General features: G+C 45.3%; 1 protein-coding gene across 1 annotated transcript in view; it reads right to left on the bottom strand.

The window, feature by feature from the left end:
• Positions 1–4,029: 4,029 nt before the first annotated feature.
• The window catches only part of TMEM183A (transmembrane protein 183A), a 34,169-nt gene continuing 13,709 nt past the window's right edge, over positions 4,030–24,489 (bottom strand). The window contains exons 2-8 of the mRNA XM_075335562.1: positions 14,813–14,902; positions 14,491–14,649; positions 9,987–10,149; positions 9,331–9,511; positions 9,091–9,174; positions 8,496–8,651; positions 4,030–4,908 (exon numbers count right to left, since the gene is read on the bottom strand). Coding sequence (XP_075191677.1) covers positions 4,723–4,908; positions 8,496–8,651; positions 9,091–9,174; positions 9,331–9,511; positions 9,987–10,149; positions 14,491–14,649; positions 14,813–14,902 — 1,019 coding nt within the window. The 3' untranslated portion in view covers positions 4,030–4,722. The remainder of the gene's footprint in view (positions 4,909–8,495; positions 8,652–9,090; positions 9,175–9,330; positions 9,512–9,986; positions 10,150–14,490; positions 14,650–14,812; positions 14,903–24,489) is intronic.

Below are 24,489 nucleotides of genomic sequence, written 5' to 3' on the forward strand. Positions count from 1 at the left end.
AGCCGTTTAGAAAAACGCCTTTCCGGATAAGCGTGGGGTTTCTGGATTGCGTCTCTAAAGTCAGCGTGGTCCAGAAAAGTGCTTAATGTACGCTTGGGATATCTGAAATGGATTCTCTCGTGCTGCGAAGCTGACTCCTCTACAAGAGGAGCTGGTGGAGAAATATTTAACATCTTATTGATGGATGCTATAAGATCATTAACTATGGCGTCACCATCTGGTGTATCTAGATTGAGAGCGGTCCCAGGATCAGAATCCTGATCAGTTACGTCCGCCTCATCACCCATAGATTCATCTCGCTGGGATCCTGACCATTGAGATGAATGTGAAGGCCTCTCATAGCGAGCCCGCTTAGGTTGCCTGGGACCATCGTCCGAGTCAGAGTCTTCACCCTGAGGTGTATGTGCCCGTCCCGGAGCTTGGAAGTAATTCAGCTGAGGGGGACCAGGGGGCAATGATTGCACAGTGTCCGTGGCCTGAAGTACAGGCCTAGCCCGCAATGTGTCAAGAATTTGTGACATAGTGAGAGACATTCTGTCAGCAAAAGCTGTAAACTCAGTTCCTGTCACTTGGACAGCATTCACAGGTGGTACACCCTGGGTCACGTCCAGCGGAGGTCCCGGCTGTGCAAGTGCCACAGGGGCCGAGCACTGCACACAATGGGGGTCATTGAAGCCTGCCGGTAGAAAAGTCCCACATGCGGTACAGGAAGCATATAATGTCTGTGCCTTGTGTTTTGTGGACGACATGCTGTTGGCTCTCTGCAATGTGAGAGAGTCTATAGCCAAAAGGCGACCAGCGCTATGCAGTACAAAGTATTTGCAGGAACAAAATACTAAGATTACTACTGGCACAAGAGGGGGTGAGCCCGGAGGGCTGCTTACCGCCCGCTGAATAGCGGGTAAGAGGCGCAGAATTCCTTGTCTGGGTCTCCCCGGCTCCCCTCTGCAGCTCAGCGTGTCAGCAGGAATGGCTGCCGGCGTCTGTGGAGAGGGGCGGCCCGTGGGAGTTCCCAAACAAAAGTGCGGGAAACAGTGTCCCCTCTGTGCCTATTGTGAGGGCTGGAGTATGTAAAAACGACTCCAGCCCTCAGCGCTGATGCACTGACCAGCGTCCCGCCCCTCTCCTGACTGGCAGGTCTGGGGGCGGGAACGAACGGAACCAGGCCGCAAAAGCCGGGGACTCGAGTTATCAGCGCGGCCGCCGTAAAAGCGCGGCCCGCGCTGAAGTCCCCGGCGCACCACAAGTGCCAGCCGCGCCGCAGTCCCAGCGGCCGGCGCGACCGTTCCCCAAAAGTGTGCCCGCTTCAGCGAAGCTGAAATGAGGCCATGGCACAAGCGCCGCAGCGCTGATGTCCCCGGCGCACTACAACACCCAGCATGCTGCGGTGTGAGCGCGAAATGCACGGGGACACAGAGTACCTTGAGGAAGCAGGGCCATGTCCCTGATGTACTCCGCTCCAATCCAGCATCTTCTCCAGGGGCTGTAGATGGAGCACGGTGCCTGGAGACCAGTAAATCCCACTTCACCCAGAGCCCTGTAAAAAGGGATGGGGAAGGAATCAGCATGTGGGCTCCAGCCTCCGTACCCGCAATGGGTACCTCAACCTTACAAACACCTCCGACATACAGTGGGGTGAGAAGGGAGCATGCTGGGGGCCCTGTATGGGCCCTCTTTTCTTCCATCCGACATAGTCAGCAGCTGCTGCTGACTAAAAACAATGGAGCTATGCGTGCGTGTGTGACCTCCTTCGCACAAAGCTAAAACTGAGGAATCCGTACTCCTACGGGAGGGTGTATAGCCAGAAGGGGAGGGGCCTTACACTTTTAAGTGTAGTACTTTGTGCGGCCTCCGGAGGCAGTAGCTATACACCCAATTGTCTGGGTCTCCCAATTAGGAGCGAAAAAGAAAATGCTTTAAAACATTCTCTATTATTCTGGCATTTGGCAAGTATAAATAATTTTGGTTCCTAATTGAGCTAAAGCGGGAAAGGTTTATTCTGCTTTGATGTCAGATGGTGAGAAGAACATGTAGATGTATTTTTAGATGTAAACTTCTAGTTTCAACTGTACAGGACTCATGTTTGTGATAAATTTACTGTAGTAAAATGGTAACATCACTACTTATGTAGCTGAAATGCAGCACAGACTCATCTAAACTAAAAGCCTAAATTCTTTCTTCTAGTCCTGATCAGACATTTATAGGACATTTAATAAATTTCCCACATTCTAATGAAAAAAATATTAATCACATACTGAATTGAACTGCTGTACTCAATTTATTATATATTTTAGAAATCAGAGTGGGTCCATTTTATACAGACTCCACAGCCCTGGATAACCCCAATCCACAGGCCAGACAGGAGTTCAAAGTGACTCACTCTGCCTCATTACAGTGAGTTTTCCGTTGTGAATATTGACTGAATCACTTTTTTTCAGGGATTTACACTTAAACACCCAACATAGAGCACAAGATAAATGTAAGCAGAGCCTTAAGGTACCGTCACACATAACGAGATCGCTAGCGTGATCGCAGCCGAGTCACAGTTTCTGTGACACAGTAGCGATCCCGTTAGCGATCTTGTTATGTGTGACATGTACCAGCGATCAGGCCCCTGCTGTGAGATCGCTAGTCGTTGCAGAATGGTCCAGACCATTTTCTTCAAAGTCGATTTCCTGCTGAGCAGGACACATCACTGTGTTTGACACTGTGTGACAGGGTCACAGTGACTGCCGAGATCGTTATACAGGTCGCTACTGCGACTTGTATCATTCCTGCATCGCTGGTAAGATCTGACTGTGTGACATCTCACCTGCGACCTCCCAGCGACCCCTATCAGGTCGCATAGTTTTCGGGATCGCTGGTAAGTAGTTGTGTGTGACTGGGCCTTTACTGCGATCTTTGGGAGGCAGAATGAACAAATCAAAAGCAGGTGAACACTTAGGGTGGCTTTATCCCTCAGGTCAGTACGATACAGGGATGCCTAATTTACATAGGTTTGGTTACTATCACACTAAAGTTTTTTTATTTTGTATTTTTTTTTTTAAAGGCAATAAGTTTGAGAGGCTTTTTTTGCAGTTTTCATTGGTACCAATTTGGACCACAATATTTTTTTTATTGCTTTCTATTTTGCTTTTTGTGAGGTACAAATCAGGAGGAGGAAATTATTAATATATATATATATATATATATATATATATATATATATATATATATATATATATATATATATATATATATATATATATATATATATATATATATATATATATATATATATATATATATATATATATATATATATATAAAAATGTTTATTATATTTTGAGAGCTATAGCTTAATTTTTTTTGCCGACAGCTATAGGGAGACTTTTTTTTCGGAAGAGGGGCCCAAGATGACTTTTTCAGCAATACCATTTATATTTACATATGGCTTTTTGATTGAGTTTATTTATTGATTTTTTTTTCCATATATTTTTCCCCCACTTTTATTTCCAATTACGGTAGTCCTTATATTAGACATTAAACTTATTACTTTCATCACTGGTATCCATTGCAATGCACAAGCATTGCAAAAGATTATACCTGTTAATGAGACACTAACAAAAGCCTCTTAGACCATGCTCCTGGCATAGTCTACCTCTGGTTTTGTCACCTATGGAAAGTCTGCTAGCCATTTGACCTCAGATTACCATGACAATTATCGTGCCCCGTGATCACATCGTACGGGTCCCGATTGGGTGGGAGAGGTAGAACACTCCCTCTCCTAGCCCCCTAAATGCTGAGTCACTGGCTGTAATTTATTCCGAGCTGCAGGCGGCAATCATGATCGCCATGAAGTAAGTTTACGTCATTTTGCGGGAACCCCTTCCTGTCTAGTCATGGCTAAACTCCCACAAAATGTCATAAAGGGGTTAATTTCATGTCTTTTCCTATATCTAGTTTAAACTCCGTGAACTCTAACGACACCTATAAAACCAAAATCCCACATTATTCATTAATGACAGAATCACAAAATAATTACAACCATTTCATGTTGGTTTTTCACACCTCATTTACTTTGTGTACCATGGTGCAACTATGGCAAATGTGACCATGGCAGTGATTCCTCGCCCCAGCTGCATTTGTGAAATCAACAAGAGCCGAATGTCACTGCGACAACACACATTGGTTTAGGATCTAGTAAATGAAACAAATCAGTTTTCTTCAACAGGTCTTGTTTACTACATTATTGGCCAACCCTTCAATATACCAAATAAAATGGTTATCAATCTACTTTGTCACAAGGATGGAAAGCTATTGTGCATATTGCTACTCATATCCTGGCCATAACGTAGCCAGAGGATCACCACAGGATTCCCCTTGGTGGATACTACACCTTCCTATTTAAAGTGGTTAAAAGGAATGAATACCATTAGTGACCAATACTTGGTCAGAAACACCACATAAAGAAGTAAAAACCTAAAATACTGCATCACACATATTATAACACTTCATTTGAGGGTAAATTCCTTAGATGATTAAAAAAAAATAAATAAAAAAATATCAATATTAGATCATATCAATTATTAGACTAACTCATCAATCCAGACATGAAAATAAAGATATTTAATCTCAATGGTTCAGTAAAGTAAGTGTCCACGGGCACACTGAATGCCACCCCAATATTTCAATTTCTGTCCGTTTGGGTGGCTCACAGAAACAAAGCAGCAGTTTCCGACACTAGGCTGTGGCTGAGAAAGGGTATTTCGGATGCCACCAGTCCAGGAGATGGACGCTGTGGACAGGATCCAGGACAATCTGCACTCCTAGTTCTCCACGAGGTTTCTTGCCACTTAACACTGGGCAGTCTTGGAAAAGCAGCCTGACACGGTGGTGCCTCATGTCAGTACTGACATTTATGGTAAACTGAGAAGAAAAAGAAAAAAAAAAAAAACTTAAGAGTTCATACTATAGAAATTGCAAGTACTTAACAGTTAAAGAGGCAGTATCACATACTGTATACTGCTATGTAAAACAGATAGTGAAACATTCTCTCACATTTTGCTTTATGTAGCTACAGTTGGTTCAATAAAAGGTCTGTGCTCCAAATACTATATGTTCCTCTAGCAAGGTCAGAGATCAGCAGATAATATGAACACCATTCTATTAATTCCAACGTCTACTGGAATTTGTTGAGCAAAAAAGACGATTTTTTTGCTTTTCGTTTTTTTTTCGCCATTCTTCCTTTGAGAGACATAACTTTTATTTTTCATTCAACATGGTCATGTGAGGGCTCTTTTTTGCAGAACAAGATTTACTTTTAAATGAATCCATAAGTTTCACTTTATAGTGTACTGGAAAATGGCAAAAAAATTCCAAATGTGGAAAAATTGCAAAAAAGTGCGATAGCACTATTGTTTAAGATATTTTATTCACTGTGTTCACTATATGGTAAAACTGGTGTGGGTGTGATGTCTGAGGTCGGTGCGAGTTCGTAGACACCAAAAATGTATAGGTCTACCTTTATCTAAAAGGTTAAAAAAAAAAAAATTAGAAGTTTGTCCAAAAAAGTGGCGCACGTTTTATGCCATATTCAGTGACCTGTAGCGTTCTCATTTTTCGGCATCTATGGCTTAGTGACGGCTTATTTTTTGCGTCTCAGACTGACGTTTTTAACAGTACCATTGTTGCTCAGATGTTACTTTTTGATAGTCTGTTATTGCTTTTAATCGCAAAATTTGTGCAGATCAAAAAAATAAAAATAAAAATGTAAATTTTGGTGTTTGAATTTTTTTTGCTACGCCATTTACCGATCATATTAATTGATTTTGTATTTTGATAGATCGGGTATTTCTGAATGTGGCGATACCAAATGTGTGCATATTTTTTAACCCTTTAATGTTCAATAGGGCAAAAGGGGGATGATTTGAACTTCGTTTTTTTTTTTAATGTACCGTAGGAGGCAATATGGATCAGCTGTCTGATCGCTCTGCCATATCTGCTAATCACAGCTACACAGCTGTGATCAGCAGATAGGCTCCTAAGCCATCTCACCCAGCTCTCAGCTCTGTGAGGCAGGAAGTGAGTCATGTGAGCAACAAGAGTCATCACATGACTGCGCTACCATGACAACAACCGGAAGTCACGTGATCACGTCACGTGACTTCCGGTATCGGCAGGTAACTGTTTACCGACGATGCCATTATAATGGCGCTGTCACACATTGACAGCGCCATTTAAGGGGTTAAAAGGCACGGGCAGATAACGATTCTGGTCGTGCCTGGCAGGCACACATCCCAGCTGTAAAAATCAGCTGATATCTGCACAGATTGCTGCAAGCTGCCGGCAGCAGACCACGGGCAGTAACACTATGACCGCAAGACATAAGATTACTGCCCGCGGTCATTAAGGGGTTAAGTATTCATGTCAAAGAAACCCTGGCTGTGACCCGCTGTGAAAGGAATTACACATACATAGACAGTGGCTTGAAAATGTATTCATACCCTGTGAACTTTACAATATTACACCCACAAACGTAGATGTATTTTGTGTAATATACCAACTCTAAAAGTAGCAAGTATTTGTGAAGTGTAAAGAAAATGACAAGTGGTTTTCTAAATTTTTTAGAAATATATAAATCAGGATATTGTGAAGTGCATTTGTATACAGCCCCACTGATTAAGTACTTTGTAGGACACCACCTTGCACTGCAATTACTGCTGGAACTCTTTTGGGGATGTCTCTACAACTTTTGCACATCTAGAAGCTGAAATTTTTGTCCATTCTTTGGCAAAATATTTCTACCTCAGTGACATGGGTTGGAGAGCATCTGTGAACAGCAATTATGAAGTCTTGACACAGATTCTCAGTGGCTTTAGGTGTGAACCTACCTGGGCCATTCACACACACACGAACATGCTCTGATCTAATCCACTGCATTGTAGCTATGGCAGTACATAGAGTCATTGCCCTGAGGGAACGTGAACCTTTGCCCTAGTCTCGTCTTTTGAAGCTTTTAACAGGTTTTCTTCCAGGACTGCCCTATACTTCGCACCATCCCATCAACTCTTTCCAGCTTTCCTGTCTCCGGCATCCCCACAGTATGATGCTGCCACCACCATGTTCTATGGTGGGGATGGTGTTTTCAGGGTAATTTTGAGTGTTTGTTTGCCATCACACACAGCATTTTGCATTTACTTCAAACAGTTCTACTATGCTCTCATCTAACCAGAGCACCTTTTTCCACATGCCAGATGTGTCCCCTACAGTACTTTTTAAGGTTTGCTTTCAAAAAGGTCTTTCTCCATGCCACTCTTCCATGAAGGCCAAGTTTGTGGAGTATACGACTAATTGTTGACCTGTGGACAGATTCTCCCACCTGAGATGTGGATATCTGCCGCTCCTCTAAAGTGACCATGAGCCCCATGGCTGCTTCTCTAATTAGTGCTCTCCTTGCTTGGGATGTCAGTTAAGGTGGACGGTTAGGTCTTAGTAGGTTTGGAGTTTCCATTAAATGTTCAGAGCATGGGCTTTTTTCTTTTTAAACCTAACCCTGCTTTACCCTTTTCTACAACTTTATCCCTGATCTGTCTGGTGTGTTCCTTTGTATCATTTTCCTTTACACTTAAATAACTGATACTTTGTATTGGTATAGAGTATACAATTACATAAATTAAATTTTGTGGGTGTAATGTGGAAGAGTTCATGGGGTAGTAATACTTGTTCAATGCACTGTGTGTTTATATTATTCCACCCACAAACTGGTGTCTGGTAACGTAATTCAGGGCTCTACAGAACATATAAACAACTGAACTGCTACCTCAGTGGACCATGTCATGTCAGTGATGTCTGTGATGCTGTTTCTTGTGGGTGACATGATATTGTTGCGTCACATGACCAATGCAGCACATTGGCTGCAGGCTTTGCCATTTTGCAGCTTAAATATTCCCAATTGGTACTTTTTACGGCCTGCTTTCAGAAACTGCTTTGTTGCCACTCTTCGAGAAAGGTCAGATTTGTAGAGCATATAATTAATAGTTATCCTGTGGACAGAATCTCCCACCTGACTGTAGATCCTGTGGGAGGGGGGGGGGGAGGTGTAGGACACATGATATTGCTGCAGCACAGAATATTTAGGAGCTGCTGTTGATCAGCATCAATTGAGTCTCATGTCATTTGTTGGGAACATAAGTGTCGACATCGCTGGAAGAGTAAAACTGTGGGAAGTGAGTACATTTGTTTTTATTTTCTGTAGGACCTTGCCATGATTAAGCAAGGGCTGACTAGTAGTAGACAACACTTAATTAAGGCAGTGAGAGTTAGAGGTATATTGGCGCCATCTTTGTGCTTTTACATAGGACTATGGAATGAAAAATGGCAGAAAACACCGAACAATGGGAATTACAGTAATTCGATCTATAATGCAGTCATACAGGATAAGGTGACCTATTCATGATAACTGCTTCACTACTAAAAATGGAGAGAAATAAATCACATCAATTACCATTACTTACAAAAGTTAGTGTCATACCCATAACCACAGGGATGAAAATAAAATTTAACGTGGTAACTTGAAGAAGGCAACAGTCCTGATCAGGGTTAAAATGGACTTCTTTGTACTCGATGGGGGGCTGTAGTCCATTAGAACAAGGATTCTTCTGCTTTAGGAGCTAAATAAGACATAATAAATGTAATATAGTATTATACACAAGCACCAAGTAACAAAGAGGGATGTAAAAGGACAAAAACATCCATAATAACTGCGGTACAATTGCAGAGTTGGGTTATTTATAAAAAAGAAAAAAAAAAGTCTGCATTTCCCTATTGTTTTTGTCTTTGTTCAGGGGGGGTGAAAAAAAAAAAAAATTATTGTCAATGTGATTCTTTAGGTCGGAATGATTACAGCATTACCTAAATTATAATTAGGTTCAATACTTCGTTTACGATGTGTGTGTGAAATATATTTGGATAGGTCGATCTTTTACCCTCTTTTCTATTTTGGGGAAAAAGGAGGGAATGTGATGTTCTACCAAAATGATGGTCATGGTGACTTACCAACAACAACTTCAGAGGACACCTCTGATCGCAGATAGTAAAGGATGGGCTTACCGGCTTTTTTAATTTGAAGTTAAATTCCCACAATGGCTCCGCTCGGCCTCCGGGCTCCACTTTTCTACACCAGAAAAGTAAACACTATAAACCAAACAAATGCATTAGGCAAAACAGAGAAATCTACAGGCTACAAATATGTGAGAAGTAGACATAGAAATGGTGGAGGTTACACCCCAGAATCATTCACAGCTTCTCTCCATTACCATCGCCCCTCCGTGAGTCAAGTACTCAACTTACTTTGGAATTTAGCAAAGTGTTAGGCGTGGATTCGGGTAATGGAGGGTTTTTAGCCACTCTGGAACAAAACGGCTCGTACATGTGAAACAAGGAACGGATAACGCACGCACGCAGAGAGCGCAGTCTGTACATCCACTCAGGCAACAAACGATCAGGAAGGTAGGCGCTCGCCTGGTAATTTCTGCAGAAGAAGTAACCAAGTATCATCACTTCAGAAATAGACTTTATAAATAGTAGATGAAAAAGAAGTTTCAGGCATAGCAGGTGATGGCACATTCCTAGAACATGGCGCTAGTAGATGATCAGTACAGTGGCAGGCAATGTACACAGAATGGGCCCATGTGAATCTTAATATTCATGTGTACCCATTCTTTTCTTGGTCCCACTGCATGAAAACTAAGTGTTTGCCCTAAACGCAAAACCATATGTAGATGAGGTAATAATTTGTTGATCAGTAGGGATCCGACAGAACCCAAAAACTGGGCTGTGAAATGCATTGTCAGTCCCCCAGCAATCAAAGTGCATAGGTGACAATTTTCAATGCTGAGAACGGACCCTTTAAAGTGATTATAGAAGTTCCCATTAGATAGCCGGTCTGCAGATTACTAGGTGAGGTTATGATTACATTTATTAATATTCTACACTGCTTATCACACCTTTTGTACAATCTCATCCAAAAGACAGCAGTGCAAGTAACGGTCCAAGCTTTCTTACAAATAAGAGCAAACGTCATAACATCTTCAGGTCGGATGTAGGAGGCGAGGACAAGCCAGATGTCAATGGGATAGTCCCCTCCTGTCCTGTCTGCCATGAAGCTTTCTGGAAGAGGAAGATAATCTCATTAACAATTAGGAAATTCAGAACACATACAAATCTGAGAAACATGAGAGCACTTTTCACAGTCTGTTACATTAAAAAAAAAGAGAATTTTGTTACTTACCGTAAATTCTTTTTCTTATAGTTCCGTATTGGGAGACCCAGACCATGGGCGTTTAGCTTCTGCCTCCGGAGGACACACAAAGTACTACACTTAAAAGTGTAGCTCCTCCCTATGAGCTTATACACCCCCTGGTAGCCAGTCCCAGCCAGTTTAGTGCAAAAGCTGAAGGAGAATAGCCACCCACAAGTAGAACAGAACAAGAGCCGGAACAACCGGAGACTCTGTCCACAACAACAGCCGGTGATAACACGCGGAACAAGAACTTGCCAACAGGCAACAGGGAGGGAGCTGGGTCTCCCAATACAGAACTATAAGAAAAAGAATTTACGGTAAGTAAACAAAATTCTCTTTTTCTTTATCGTTCCTATGGGAGACCCAGACCATGGGACGTTCCAAAGCAGTCCCTGGGTGGGAAATAAACAGAAAAACTAAGAAGTAGGCAGAACCTAACTTCACAAATGGGCGACAGCCGCCTGAAGGATGCGTCTGCCCAAGCTCGCATCTGCCGAAGCATGAGCATGCGCTTGGTAGTGCTTCGAAAAGGTGTGCAGGCTAGACCAAGTGGCAGCCTGACAGACTTGTTGAGCCGTAGCCTGGTGCCTGAAAGCGCAAGAGGCACCGACAGCTCTGGTCGAATGTGCCTTGATCCCCGGCGGGGGAGGCACCTGAGTACTCTGGTAGGTGTCCGAAATGGTCGACCTAATCCAACGGGCTAAGGTCGGCTTAGAAGCAGGGAGGCCCTTGCGCCGACCTGTGGTTAGCACAAAAAGAGAGGTGCACCGCCTAATCGCAGCGGTGCGAGACACATAGATCCGGAGAGCACGCACCAGATCTAGAGTATGCAGCGCTTTTTCAAAGCGATGAACAGGAGCCGGACAGAAGGACGGCAAGGTAATGTCCTGGTTAAGGTGGAAGGGAGAGACCACCTTAGGAAGAAAGTCCGGAGTTGGACGGAGAACCACCTTGTCTTGATGAAAAACTAAAAAAGGTGACTCCGAGGAGAGCGCAGCCAAATCAGAGACTCTCCTGAGAGAAGTTATGGCTACCAGAAAGGCCACCTTCTGTGAAAGCTGAGACAAAGAAACATCCCTAAGAGGCTCAAAGGGGGGTTTCTGCAAAACCGTGAGAACCAAGTTAAGGTCCCAGGGATCCAAGGGCCGCCGGTAAGGCGGAATGATGTGAGACACGCCTTGCATGAAGGTGCGGACCTGAGCCAGGCGAGCGAGACGCTGCTGGAACAGAACTGACAGAGCTGAGACTTGTCCCTTGAGAGAGTTGAGGGACAGTCCTAGCTGCAGACCGGACTGAAGAAAAGACAGAAGGGTCGGCAAGGAGAATGGCCAAGGGAGATGGTCGGTAGAGCGACACCAGGACAGGAAAATCTTCCAAGTCCTGTGATAGATCTTAGCGGAAGAAGACTTACGGGCCCGAGTCATAGTGGAGGTGACTTCAGGAGGAATACCAGAAGCCGTCAAAATCCAGGACTCAAGAGCCACGCCGTCAATTTGAGGGCTGCAGAATTCGGGCGGAAAAAAGGACCTTGCGAGAGCAGGTCTGGACGGTCCGGGAGATGCCACGGCATCTCTACGGACAGATGGAGCAGGTCCGGATACCAAGCTCGCCTGGGCCAGTCCGGTACAATGAGGATGACTCGACAGCCCTCCATTCTGATCTTGCGCAAGACTCTGGGCAAGAGAGCTAGAGGGGGAAACACGTAGGACAGACGAAACTGGGACCAGTCTTGAACCAGAGCGTCCGCGGCGAATGCCTGGGGATCGCGGGAGCGAGCCACGTAAACAGGAACCTTGTTGTTGTTGTGACGGGATGCCATTAGGTCCACGTCCGGAGTGCCCCATTTGCGGCAGATTGACTGAAACACTGACGGGTGCAGGGACCACTCGCCACCGTCCACGGTTTGACGGCTGAGATAATCTGCCTCACAGTTTTCCACGACTGGGATGTGGACTGCGGATATGGTGGAGTTGGAGTCCTCTGCCCATTGAAGGATGCGTTGTACCTCCAACATTGCCTGGCGGCTGCGCGTCCCGCCTTGGTGATTGATGTAGGCAACCGCTGTCGCGTTGTCTGACTGGACTCGAATGTGCCTGCCCGCCAACAGGTGGTGAAAAGCTAGGAGAGCTAGAAACACGGCTCTGGTTTCCAGCACATTGATTGAAAGGGCTGACTCGGACGGAGTCCAAGTGCCCTGAGCTCTGTGGTGGAGCTATACCGCTCCCCAGCCAGATAGACTGGCATCCGTGGTGAGAATCACCCAGGACGGGGCCAGGAAGGAGCGCCCCTGGGACAGGGAGAGGGGCCGAAGCCACCACTGAAGAGAGCTCCTGGTCTGTGGCGATAGAGCCACTAACCTGTGTAAGGAGGAAGGCCGCTTGTCCAACAGCGGAGAATGTCCAGCTGCAGGGAGCGCAGATGGAACTGGGCAAAGGGAACAGCCTCCATGGACGCCACCATTTGACCCAGCACCTGCATCAGACGCCTGAGGGTATAACGGCGGGGCCTCAGCAGAGAGCGCACCGCTAGCTGGAGGGACAGCTGTTTGTCTAAGGGCAACTTCACAAGTGCCGAAAAAGCCTCGAACTGCATCCCTAGGTACGTGAGGCTCTGGGTGGGAGTTAGAGTGGATTTGGACAGATTGGACCAACCACCCAAATTGGGCTAGAGTGGCGAGAGTGAGCGAGACACTCCGCTGACAGTCTGCGCTGGATGAAGCCTTGACTAGAAGGTCGTCCAGGTAAGGAATCACTGCCACCCCCTGGAGGTGCAGAACCGCAATCATTGCTGCCATGACCTTGGTGAATACCCGAGGGGCCGTGGCTAACCCGAAGGGGAGAGCCACGAATTGGAAATGATCTTCCCCTATTGCAAAACGTAGCCAACGCTGGTGGGAAACTGCAATTGGCACATGCAGATAAGCACCTCTGATGTCGATGGATGCCAGGAAATCCCCTTGGGTCATTGAGGCAATGACTGATCGCAGGGACTCCATGCAAAAGTGCAGCACCTGAACATGCTTGTTGAGAAGCTTGAGATCCAGGATGGGCCGAAAGGTACCGTCCTTTTTGGGGACTAGGAAGAGATTTGAGTAAAAACCTCTGAACCGTTCCCGGGCGGGAACTGGTACAATTACTCCGTTGGCCTGCAAGGCTGCCACGGCCTTCGAGAAGGCGGCGTCCTTTGAGCAAGGGGGAGTTGAGAGAAAAAAATCTGTTTGGCGGGCTGGAGGAGAATTCTATCCTGTAGCCGTGGGAGATGATATCTCTCACCCACTGATCGGAGATGTGTTGAAACCAAGCGTCGCCAAAGTGGGAGAGCCTGCCACCAACTAAGGACGTCGCCGGAGCGGGCAGAGAGTCATGAGGAGGCTGCCTTAGTGGCAGCACCTCCTGCGGTCTTCTGTGGACGCGCTTTTGGGCGCCAGTTGGATTTCTGGTCCTTGGCTGAGTTAGCGGACGAGGCCGAGTGCTAGAGGACGACCAGTTGGAGGAACGAAACCTCGACTGATTCCTACCCTGGGCAGGTTTCCTGGTTTTGGTTTGTGGCATGGAAGTACTCTTCCCGCCAGTAGCTTCCTTAATAATTTCATCCAGCTGTTCACCGAACAGCCGGGACCCAGCAATAGGGAGCCCAGCAAGGTACTTCTTTGAAGAAGCATCTGCCTTCCACTCTCGAAGCCACAAGACCCTGCGGATAACGAGGGAATTAGCCGAAGCCACCGCAGTGCGGTGAGAAGCCTCCAGCATGGCAGACATGGCATAAGATGAAAAAGCTGAAGCTTGGGAAGTTAAGGCAACCATTCCGGGCATAGAGTCCCTGGTGAGGGATATATATTTTTTTTTAAAAAGGGAACCTGTCAACAGGTCAATTCCATTAAATTTGGGAGTACTGCAATTCTCTGCACAGAAGGAGGCCGAGGTGTCGCGGTGGAAGGAACAGTGAGGGAGATGCAAACCTAAATTGGCTCCTTCATTTTCATAAAAATCAATGGGATCCAAGATATAAATATTTCTTAACCTGAGAAAGATTAATATTAAACTGGAGGAGAATAAAAAGCCCATCAGTTCTACTAAGAAATGCAATTTTCTAGAAGTGAAGGATTCTTCAATCCATTAAGAGGAATTTCAACATTATGGAAATATCAGGCGGCAAGAACCCAAAGCAAGTCAAATATTTTACCTCCAGACATCCAAATCACGCCTCACCTTTGTGCTTCTTACTTTTCTTTTTCCTACAAGAACTTCCATTGTCATTTTCAATGTCCTCAAGTTCATCAGAGCTCCCAAAATGTCCATTCTCAGACAATACGGACAGACCATCTTCGCTGGGCACCCGAGAGGCCTCCAGGCCACACAGAGCCTTCACTAATGCAAGTGAAAAAAAGCCCATTAAACATTTCCATAAACGGTTTCTGCCATTTTACTATTCTGTTAGCTAAGACAGCGCAGTATCAGTGTCTGCAGAGCATAAAGCGCAGCACAGAAGCCTCACCGAAAATCATGCCTTATCGTCACCGTCAGAACTTACCTTCTTTCTGAACAGCATTTGCCACCGCCTTTTTTATGCGTCCAGACTTCACTACGGCTGGATCGGAGTTGGCAAAGTCTGCCACAGTAACTGGAAAGGATAAAAAATAATAAGGTCAGAGATTATTAATTTATATCTGTTATGCTCTAATTTGTAGGGATTCTAAGGGCGGATCCGGCATAGAAAAAAATCACAACAGGATCATCATCACAATCCAGTCCTCATATGAAGGGGGTGACAGACAGATACTCATCTAGCAGACAGGGCACCCAAAAGCCTCTGTCTCAATGAAGAGTTCCTAAGCATGTGCGACCACTGCTCCAATGACTGTTTATAACTCCCACAGACTATTAGGCTATGGGGTCATTCCGTGTCAAGTGGACCAGTGGTCCCCACTCGACGTTCTCCGATTTTGCTGAAAATTTATAAGGATGTACATGTATGTTTGAAAAGAGGTTCTGTAAATTTTTAGGGCCAGATCTCAAATATATTGGGCACTGTTGACCTTTCACTGGAGGCCCCCCCCCCCAAGCCTGCGGCTTCAGCTAAGAGGATTTTGCAAACTTTGGCACATAGCCATTAGAGTTCTATACTGGCTATGATGCTGAAATTTGGCATACTAGCTCAACTTTTGCTGCTAAACGCGATAAAATTATTACCAGCTATGACAAAACAATATTTCGGCCACAATTTTGTGTCAAAGTAGCTTGCAAAACGCCTCGCATAAAATTTATGCCAAACTTTGCCCATATATAACTCAAGACCAAAAACCAATAGGAACTGGTGCTTTACCCTGAACAAACAAACATCTTCATGACTTTGCATTGCTGCAATATCACGGTCAAAGCATATGTATTTGTGGAAATATTCACACCCACATATGATGACAAACTTAAAATAACCGAATTTTACCTATTAGGTCAAATTTCCCAAAAAGGGTACCCCTAAAATATATTAATTCTGTTATCATTTGAAAGAGCACATTTTTCTCTACAAGGATCATTGGGGTTTTTTTTGGAGTCTCTCCATTTAAGAAAAAGGAAAATGCCACTGAACATGGTGTTATTTATTAATACGCAATGAATGCTAACTGCACTACTCAAACCCTTGCGTTGGTCCATGGTGGTTATACCACAACCAATTCCCTAAGAATTGGTATTATAATCCTATTAAGAATTGTAATAATGCTGTCTTTCGAGAATTGGCAGCCCCATCGCCTAGGAGCCATGGCCGATAGCCGTGCAAGGCCAGCCGCGGGCGGTCTCTTTATCGCAGGTTCCGAAGCCTGAGGGTGGGTGTCTTTGCCTAGGATCCCAAGCCTAATATTGGGTATCTTTTGTTGGTTCCCAAGCCATAATGTTCAGTCTAAGTAAGTGGTCTGGAATTGTTGCTGAATTTGCAATGAAAGATGAATCTTTTTGTCATCAATTGGCACAAACTGGTGATTTTCTCTTGTTCCAGCAATTGTATGTCCATCTTTGAACCTTTCCTCTTGAACTACCCGTATTTCGTCAATTTTTTCTTTTGGAACAAAAAAACAAAAAAACAAAAAAAAAAAAAAACAAAACTTGATTCCATGCAGTTGCTCGTTGCAAAAGGTGAATAAATCCACCGGGGTCAGTATTTGGTTTTCAGTTGGACGTTGAAGACTGGCACGAGCTGCCAACCTCTTTGCTGTCCCTCCAATCCCATCACAGGGCGACTTTCCATGACTGGTAGCAAAAAAATTCCATTCAGCGCTGATATTGAAATCAACATTGTGGTGGCACAAGTTGAGAAAATTTTTGTACTGGGCTGCAGATCCATCACTGAAGTAGTGGATATGATGAATGCCATTGATGAGAGTCTTGAGATACTGCACAATTACTGTTAAGAAAGTGTGGACTGCAACAAGGGTGTCAAATGACCCTTCATCTTTCATTGCAAATTCAGCAACAATTCCAGACCACTTACTTAGACTGAACATTATGGCTTGGGAACCAACAAAAGATACCCAATATTAGGCTTGGGATCCTAGGCAAAGACACCCACCCTCAGGCTTCGGAACCTGCGATAAAGAGACCGCCCGCGGCTGGCCTTGCACGGCTATCGGCCATGGCTCCTAGGCGATGGGGCTGCCAATTCTCGAAAGACAGCATTATTACAATTCTTAATAGGATTATAATACCAATTCTTAGGGAATTGGTTGTGGTATAACCACCATGGACCAACGCAAGGGTTTGAATAGTGCAGTTAACATTCATTGCGTATTAATAAATAACACCATGTTCAGTGGCATTTTTCTTTTCTTAAATGGAGAGACTCCAAAAAAAAAAAAAAACCCAATGATCCTTGTAGAGAAAAATGTGCTCTTTCAAATGATAACAGAATTAATATATTTTAGGGGTACCCTTTTTGGGAAATTTGACCTAAAAATAGGTAAAAATTCAGTTATTTTAAGTTTGTCATCATATGCGGGTGTGAATATTTCCACAAATACATATGCTTTGACCGTGATATTGCAGCAATGCAAAGTCATGAAGATGTTTGTTGTACAGGGCAAAGCACCGGTTCCTATTGGTTTTTGGTCTTGAGTTATATATGGGCAAAGTTTGGCATAAATTTTATGCGAGGCGTTTTACAAGCTACTTTGACACAAAATTGCGGCCGAAATATTGTTTTGTCATAGCCGGTAATAATTTTATCGCGTTTAGCAGCAAAAGTTGAGCTAGTATGCCAAATTTCAGCATCATAGCCAGTATAGAACTCTAATGGCTATGTGCCAAAGTTTGCAAAATCCTCTTAGCTGAAGCCGCAGCCTTGGGGGGGGGGGCCTCCAGTGAAAGGTCAACAGTGCCCAATATATTTGAGATCTGGCCCTAAAAATTTACAGAACCTCTTTTCAAACATACATGTACATCCTTATAAATTTTCAGCAAAATCGGAGAACGTCGAGTGGGGACGATTTTTAAAACTGGTCCACTTGACACAGAATGACCCTATGTTCACAGAGGGCGTTTTGCTGCGTTAGTGGTTTTCTACGTTTTTGGTATGGTTTCGGGCCCAGCTTTTGGTGCTATTTGTATGACTTTTTTTTTACTGCGTTTTATGCACTTACGGGTAGTGATGGCCGGACAAAGTCCAGACCTTCACAGGTTCAAAAGTACTTGAGTGCCGTGCCTGGGCTAGGATTGATCTGGATCCGGCACTCGTGTAATAAAGAAAAAGAAGAAGAAAAAAAAAAAAAAAAAAAAAACACAAAACAAGTGCACTATAATTACCAGTCTCTGGCGCGGCTGTGAACTGCTCGGGCGGCCGCTCAGTAGCCTCATGCATATTCACTGGAGTCTGTGATCGGTTGCAGTTAGACATACCCTCACCGTGAGTGGCAGCATGTCTAACTGCTTGTAATCTCAGACACTATGCGAGTCTATTGGGGGGGGGGGGGGGGAGAGAAACTGCTAGTAGGGTTCCCCCCATATTATGATACCCAGCACAGCTAAAGCCTATGTCTACAGGCTGCAGCCTCCAGCCATGCGCTCATCTTGGCTGTGTATCAAAATAAGAGGAACCACATGCAACTTTTACAAAAATATCTAAATGAAATTAAAAAACAGCCTGGTGTCCCCCCAATTTTGATACCTAGCCAAGATAAAGCCCAACAGATGGAGGCTGGTATTCTAAAGCTGGGGAGATTCATGCTTATTGGGCTCCCCAGCCTAAAAATAGCAGCCTTCAGACACCCAGAATTGTCATTCCATTAGATGCGACAATCCTAGAACTTTACCCGACTGCCACTGCACCAGGGCAATCATGGTAATAAGGGGGTGTTCACAGCTCATGGCTGCCACTAAGCCCTACATTAGTGATGTAAGGCATCTATGAGACTCCCATTACTAATCTGTTAGTGGGGAAAAAAAAAAGAAGAAATCCTTTATTTGAAATAAAACAAAAAGCACTCTTTCAATACTTTATTAACCCCCAAGACACCCCTGTAGGTCCGACGTAATTTACGAGTTCCCATGACAATCATAGCGGTGACATCTGATGTCACAGCACGCGATCGTGGTACATGACCGCCCGCTGTGAACTTCAGGAAGAAAGTGAGCTGTGACGTCACTCAGGTTAGTTGCGGACACAGCTTTAGGTTCCCATGGCCCTCCACCTGTGACTGCAGGTAACCCAACCTCAATTAACTCAGTGACCTCACCTGAGGTCGCTACCTGCAGTCACAGGTGGAGGGGCCATGGGAACCTCCAGCTGTGTCCGCAACTAACGTGAGTGCTGTCATCGCTAATCACGACTCTATCTGCCTGAAGTCTACAGCGGGTGGTCACGTTCCATTTTTGTGCACTGTAACATAAGATGTAGCAGAGCTGGGATTGTCGTGGGACCTTGTGTGGACTACGTCGGACATGAAGGGGGTGTTTTCGGCGATAAAGGGGTGAAAGAGGGTGCTTTTTTGTTTTATTTTAAATAAAGGATTTCTTCGGTGTTTGTGTTTATCTCATTTCACTTACAGATTAGTAATGGGGGGTCTGATAGACTCCTCCCATCACTAATCTAGGGCTTAGTGGCAACTGTGAGCTGGTTTTAACACTTAACTACCCCAACTGCCACAGCACCAGGAAAATTGGGAAGAGTTGGGTAAAGTTCTGGAATTATCCCATTTAATGGGTGTGATAATCCTGGACGGCTGCAGGCTGCTATTTTTAGGCTGGGAGGGTCCAAAACGCATGGGTCTGCCCAGCTTGAGAATACCGACCCCTAGCGGTCGGGCTTTATCTTGGCCAGGTATCAAAATGGGGGGTAGGTGGGAACGCATGTCTGTTTTCTTATTTCGATACACAACCAAGAAAAGCGTACGGCTGGGGCCTGCAGCCATAGGCTTTATCTATCCTGGGTATTATAATAAGGGAGACCCTTTGCCAATTTTTTTTTTTTTATTCATTTATTTTTTCTGGGTGATAGCTCTACAGACAGGGTCTGTGATTGGAAGCCGAAGGACACGCTGTTACTCAACATGGTGGCGTCGTCTGACTGCAACCAAGCACAGATGCTGGTGGGTGGGGAAAGCAGTGGATATGTAGGAGGATAATGAGCCGCCTCAGAAGTAGAATGAGATGAGAGGCCAGGAGTTACAGCAGGGCCACAGCCTCGGTAAGTAACGTCCCTGCTCTAATCCCCCCATCCTTTCCACCACCGTTGGATTCTGGTTACCGGTTATATCTGCAAGTCTGCCCATCACTAGGGTGTACAACCACAGCAAAAACAATGAAAACAAGTGACATGCTCATTCTTTTAAAAACAAAGCAAAAACTAAGGAGGGTGAGAAAACGGAAGTGTTTTGTGCATGGGCATGAGATTTCTGGAATCTCATAGGCTTTGCTGGGACTGTGAAGACAGCGTTTTAATAGCATAGATTTGCATAAAACCAAGGCAAAAAACATGCTAAAAACCGCAGCAAAAACGCCTAGTGTGAACATAGCCTAAGAACAGATATACACACACACACACACTGCTGAGGTCAGTGACAGCCGTACACCTACATGGTAATATATTATATATACACACCGCTGAGGTCAGTGACAGCCGCACACGTACATGGTAATATATTATATACACACACACCGCTGAGGTTAGTGACAGCCGCACACCTACATGGTAATATATTATATACACACCGCTGAGGTCAGTGACAGCCGCACACGTACATGGTAATATATTATATACACACACACCGCTGAGGTTAGTGACAGCCGCACACCTACATGGTAATATATTATATACACACCGCTGAGGTCAGTGACAGCCGCACACGTACATGGTAATATATTATATATACACACCGCTGAGGTCAGTGACAGCCGCACACGTACATGGTAATATATTATATATACACACCGCTGAGGTCAGTGACAGCCGCACACGTACATGGTAATATATTATATACACACACACCGCTGAGGTTAGTGACAGCCGCACACCTACATGGTAATATATTATATATACACACCGCTGAGGTCAGTGACAGCCGCACACGTACATGGTAATATATTATATACACACACACCGCTGAGGTCAGTGACAGCCGCACACCTACATGGTAATATATTATATATACACACCGCTGAGGTCAGTGACAGCCGCACACGTACATGGTAATATATTATATACACACACACCGCTGAGGTCAGTGACAGCCGCACACGTACATGGTAATATATTATTATATACACACACACCGCTGAGGTTAGTGACAGCCGCACACCTACATGGTAATATATTATATATACACACCGCTGAGGTCAGTGACAGCCGCACACGTACATGGTAATATATTATATACACACACACACCGCTGAGGTCAGTGACAGCCGCACACCTACATGGTAATATATTATATATACACACCGCTGAGGTCAGTGACAGCCGCACACGTACATGGTAATATATTATATACACACACACCGCTGAGGTTAGTGACAGCCGCACACCTACATGGTAATATATTATATATACACACCGCTGAGGTTAGTGACAGCCGCACACCTACATGGTAATATATTATATATACACACCGCTGAGGTCAGTGACAGCCGCACACGTACATGGTAATATATTATATATACACACCGCTGAGGTCAGTGACAGCCGCACACGTACATGGTAATATATTATATACACACACACCGCTGAGGTTAGTGACAGCCGCACACCTACATGGTAATATATTATATATACACACCGCTGAGGTCAGTGACAGCCGCACACGTACATGGTAATATATTATATATACACACCGCTGAGGTCAGTGACAGCCGAACACGTACATGGTAATATATTATATACACACACACCGCTGAGGTCAGTGACAGCCGCACACCTACATGGTAATATATTATATATACACACCGCTGAGGTCAGTGACAGCCGCACACGTACATGGTAATATATTATATATACACACCGCTGAGGTCAGTGACAGCCGCACACGTACATGGTAATATATTATATACACACACACACCGCTGAGGTTAGTGACAGCCGCACGCCTACATGGTAATATATTATATATAAACACACACCACTGAGGTCAGTGACAGCCGCACACCTACATGGTAATATATTATATATACACACCGCTGAGGTCAGTGACAGCCGCACACGTACATGGTAATATATTATATACACACACACCGCTGAGGTAAGTGACAGCCGCACACCTACATGGTAATATATTATATATACACACCGCTGAGGTCAGTGACAGCCGCACACGTACATGGTAATATATTATATATACACACCGCTGAGGTCAGTGACAGCCGCACACGTACATGGTAATATATTATATACACACACACCGCTGAGGTCAGTGACAGCCGCACACCTACATGGTAATATATTATATATACACACCGCTGAGGTCAGTGACAGCCGCACACGTACATGGTAATATATTATATATACACACCGCTGAGGTCAGTGACAGCCGCACACGTACATGGTAATATATTATATACACACACACCGCTGAGGTTAGTGACAGCCGCACACCTACATGGTAATATATTATATATACACACCGCTGAGGTCAGTGACAGCCGCACACGTACATGGTAATATATTATATATGCACACCGCTGAGGTCAGTGACAGCCGCACACGTACATGGTAATATATTATATATACACACCGCTGAGGTCAGTGACAGCCGCACACGTACATGGTAATATATTATATACACACACACACACACCGCTGAGGTCAGTGACAGCCGCACACCTACATGGTAATATATTATATACACACACACACACACTGCTGAGGTCAGTGACAGCCGCACACCTACATGGTAATATATTATATATACACACCGCTGAGGTCAGTGACAGCCGCACACCTACATGGTAAAATATTATATACACACACCGCTGAGGTCAGTGACAGCCGCACACCTACATGGTAATATATTATATATACACACCGCTGAGGTCAGTGACAGCCGCACACGTACATGGTAATATATTATATATACACACCGCTGAGGTCAGTGACAGCCGCACACGTACATGGTAATATATTATATACACACACACACCGCTGAGGTTAGTGACAGCCGCACGCCTACATGGTAATATATTATATATAAACACACACCGCTGAGGTCAGTGACAGCCGCACACCTACATGGTAATATATTATATATACACACCGCTGAGGTCAGTGACAGCCGCACACGTACATGGTAATATATTATATACACACACACCGCTGAGGTTAGTGACAGCCGCACACCTACATGGTAATATATTATATATACACACCGCTGAGGTCAGTGACAGCCGCACACGTACATGGTAATATATTATATATACACACCGCTGAGGTCAGTGACAGCCGCACACGTACATGGTAATATATTATATACACACACACCGCTGAGGTCAGTGACAGCCGCACACCTACATGGTAATATATTATATATACACACCGCTGAGGTCAGTGACAGCCGCACACGTACATGGTAATATATTATATACACACACACCGCTGAGGTTAGTGACAGCCGCACACCTACATGGTAATATCTATATATATAATTGCCTTATTCTGTCTGTCTGTCTGTCTGTCTGTCTGTCTGTCTGTCTGTCTGTCTGTCTGTCTGTCTGTCTGTCTGTCTGTCTGTCTGTCTGTCTGTCTGTCATGCTCCAAAATTGTGTCCTTACGGTGACACAAAGCTGATTGGCCGCTGGGCTCGCCATGGCCCCGCCCCCCCACACGGATTGGCCGCTCGCCCAGGCTGCGCCCCCACACGGATTGGCCAGCCGCTCGCCCAGGCTCCGCCCCCCCCACAGATTGGCCTCTCGCCCCGGCACCCTGCAGGCATTGGCAATTCGGCCACGCCACGCCCCGCCCCCCTCACGCAATGCACGTTAGCTCTGGCCCCACCCCCTCCCTCCCGCGCATTTCTCGAACTGACACGGCTGTCACGGAGGTGAGTACGGTACTCCCTGCCCACCCCCCCCCCTCCCCCCCCGCCCCCGCCCCCGCTCGCACAGGACTGGTGTGGATACGTTGCTAACCATGCTCGCATGGTTACAAGCGCTGTCACGGAGGTGAGTACTGTACTCCCTCCCCCCCTCCTCCCCCCCCCGGCCCCCGCTCGCACGGCAGTGGTGGGAGTGGTGTGGATACGTTGGTATCAAGCCCATCAAGGTCCTGCTGCGCCAGAAGATCCACACGCACACACACAAACATACACACACATCAGATCACACTCACTCTTACACACACCTCACACACACCTCACATCGCATCCACATACTCACAACATCCTGGGATATCGCTTGCTTCTCGGCGGCGAAAATGTGCTGTTGTGATCTTCCAGGACCTGACGGAGGATCACATGGCCAGAAGCATGTGATATCCCCGGATGTTGTGAGTATGAGCGCGTAAGTGCGATATCGTCAGTGTCTGTGTGTGTGAGTGGATGCGATCGGGTGTGTGTGAGTGGATGCGATCGGGTGTGTGTGTGAGTGGATGCGATCGGGTGTGTGTGAGTGGATGCGATCGGGTGTGTGTGAGTGGATGCGATCGGGTGTGTGTGTGAGTTGATGCGATCGGGTGTGTGTGTGAGTTGATGCGATCGGGTGTGTGTGTGAGTGGATGCGATCGGGTGTGTGTGTGAGTGG

Source organism: Anomaloglossus baeobatrachus, chromosome 2 (genome assembly GCF_048569485.1).
Source record: "Anomaloglossus baeobatrachus isolate aAnoBae1 chromosome 2, aAnoBae1.hap1, whole genome shotgun sequence".
In the NCBI taxonomy this organism is placed as follows: domain Eukaryota; kingdom Metazoa; phylum Chordata; class Amphibia; order Anura; family Aromobatidae; genus Anomaloglossus; species Anomaloglossus baeobatrachus.